Genomic DNA, 2,916 nt, shown 5'->3' on the forward strand with positions numbered 1-2,916 from the left:
TGATTGCCATGACACTTGAAGTGATTGAGAAGGCAATGACAGCACTCCCGACATTGTTCTCACATCCAGTTGGTGAGCAGAGGCCTTTCTATGCACCTTGAGCTCTTGCTGCCCTGGACACCGTGGCCACTGAGATGTTGTTCTTCATGAGCTTCGGATCACTTTCAAAGGCCTTTCCCACAGCCAAATGGCTGACAACTTGAGGTCTGCCTGGTCAAGGTCGATCTTTGAGGTCTTCTCTGTTCCTGAGCCTCTCCACAACTCTGTGGACAGTCACCCGACTGACGTTGAGTCGCTTGGCAATGTCGGACTTGTGGCCTTCACACAGGAGAGCAGAGATCTCGATTCTTTTTGCTTCTATCTCGATACACCTGCACACAATGGAAATGACGTTTTAATGACACATGCTGGGAAAGTAGAACTCGAAGTATATTCAATGGCACTTTTTTCTCTCACACACAGAAAAGGAGGGATGGTCCTGGCCAGAATATATCTTTGACGATTGTGTCTGTTTTACCAGGACTAACCTGGGGCTAAAGAATGGCATCGTGGTTAACAGCACAGGCTACTAACGCCAAGATTCTGAGTTCGATTCCAAGCAGTGACCTGAACAACAACAACAATAATAATAACATCAAAAAATACCTTAGGAATGAGTACCCACATGTGAAATTTCCCCAAGACACCTGACGAAGGCTGGAGGGTTTTTCAGTCAAAACGTTGTTCTAACAACAAACAAGATGAGGATAAATATCCGTCAAATGTAAATAATTTCTCATTTCTTAAATACAGAACTGAATTCTTTCTACTATCGGCACAATGTCTGAAATTTTGAGGGGAGGGGGTTAGTTGATTACATCAGCTCCAGTGTTTGAATGACCCTTTATTTTATTGACTTGAAAAGGATGAAAAGGAAAACTTCACCTCAGCAGAATTTAAACTCAGAATATCAAGACAGAAATCCAGTGTAGCAAAGATTCTGTGTGCCTGCCACCTTCATTTAGTTTATATAAAAAGATTGACAACAGAACAAATAAAACAGTTATTACCTTTATTTCATAATAGATAGTGAAATTTTACACTGCATCCATGATAAAATGTATAAGACAAAAATATGGGAACAAATAAGCATTAACTTGTTTCATTAATTCATAACAAGAAAACAAATGGATTCAATGTTTCACTAAATAATCATTTTGTATGCAAAAATACCAACCAATACCTTCCATACTATTTGATGTATTTAGATTGAAGCAGATCTATAAAATGAAACAAGAACAAGTAAAGTACTAAGAAATGTCATTGTGCAAAGCAAGACATAGCTGTAATGCTATGACATAGCAAGTCATAGCAGTAATGTTATGACATAGCAGAAATGTTATGACATAGCAAGACATAGCAGTAATGTTATGAGATAGTATGACATAGCAGTAATGTTATGACGTAACAGTAATGTTATGACATAGCAAGTCATAGCAGTAATGTTATGACATAGCAAGACATAGCAGAAATGTTATGACATAGCAAGACATAGCAGTAATGCTCGGCAATGATGGTCCAAAGTCATAACTCAGTAAACTTCTCTATCATGCTAAGATAGTTCTCAAGTTCTTAACTAGAAAAAGATGTGAATGGCTATTTTACATAAACCAAAATGTTCCACTTCTCTGAATTATAGATCAAAAGTTGTAATAAGCAAGCAGATGGTTTTATTTCACTTTAAAACATCTGCTACATGCAAACACATAATAATACATTTTTATGTATATTTTTGTTTCATCTTCTTCATGTATGTATATATATTTCTCTATGGTTTTTTATTGTTCAATAAATTAGATGAAGCTAAAAAATGTATTTTTTAAAAGTTCAATCTTAGTACCACTAATTATGTGTTGGATTTGTAATTTAATCTGATTAGTTCTGATGTCATGTTTGTATATTATTTAATACACACACGCACACACACACACACACACGAGAATTACATATAATCTAAGATACATATATATATGCATACAAACTTATATACACAAATAAACACACACATATACATACATACATACATATATGTATATATATATATATATATATATATATATATATACACATATATATACACATCACAAAGATACACACACACACACACGTGCACACAAATATATCTATAGACATCTCAGTCATGAAAATCTTACAGTAATGAGGAGTTTTGTAACACCAAAAGTATTTTTTTCTTTTGATTCCCCTGTAACAGAAGTCAAAGGAAAACATATTTTAAGTTACAAAATTTCAAAGTGTGGCAAGATTTTCAGGAGCACAATGCCTTTGCAAAGTGGGGAATGCTTACATACATACATACATATGTGTGTGTGTGTATATATATATATATATATACACACACACATATATGTGTGTGTGTTCTTTTACTTGATTCAGTAACAGGACTGTTGTCATGCTGGAGCACCCACTCAAGTGGGTTATTCACAGAAATCAGCCCCAGGACTTATTTCTAAGCCTGATACTCATTTAATTACTCTCGTTTGCTGAACTGTTAAGTGATGGTGACGTAAACAAAGTAACACCAGTTGTCAGGCAGTGAGAGAAACAAGCACCAAGACATACAAACACACACACACACACACACATATATATATAAGAGGCTTCCACACAGTTTCTGTCCACCGAATTCACTCATAAGGCATTGGTCAGCTCGGGGCTATTGTAGAGGACATATACCCAAGGTGCCGCGCACTAGGACTGAATCTGAAACCATGTGGTGCACACTGGACCACACAGCCAGCCCTGTGCCTACACACACACACACAAATACATACATATACACATATATACATACATGCATATATACATATATATGCATACATATATATGTATATATATATATATATATATATATATATA

The 2,916-nt window shown here is 35.5% G+C and overlaps 1 protein-coding gene across 1 annotated transcript in view; it reads right to left on the reverse strand.

Moving 5' to 3' along the window:
- Window positions 1–214: 214 nt before the first annotated feature.
- The window catches only part of LOC106871570 (angiopoietin-1 receptor), a 68,400-nt gene continuing 65,698 nt past the window's right edge, over window positions 215–2,916 (reverse strand). The window contains exon 18 of the mRNA XM_014918076.2: window positions 215–371. Coding sequence (XP_014773562.1) covers window positions 215–371 — 157 coding nt within the window. The remainder of the gene's footprint in view (window positions 372–2,916) is intronic.

The sequence above is a fragment of the Octopus bimaculoides genome, chromosome 7 (assembly GCF_001194135.2).
Source record: "Octopus bimaculoides isolate UCB-OBI-ISO-001 chromosome 7, ASM119413v2, whole genome shotgun sequence".
Lineage (NCBI taxonomy): Eukaryota > Metazoa > Mollusca > Cephalopoda > Octopoda > Octopodidae > Octopus > Octopus bimaculoides.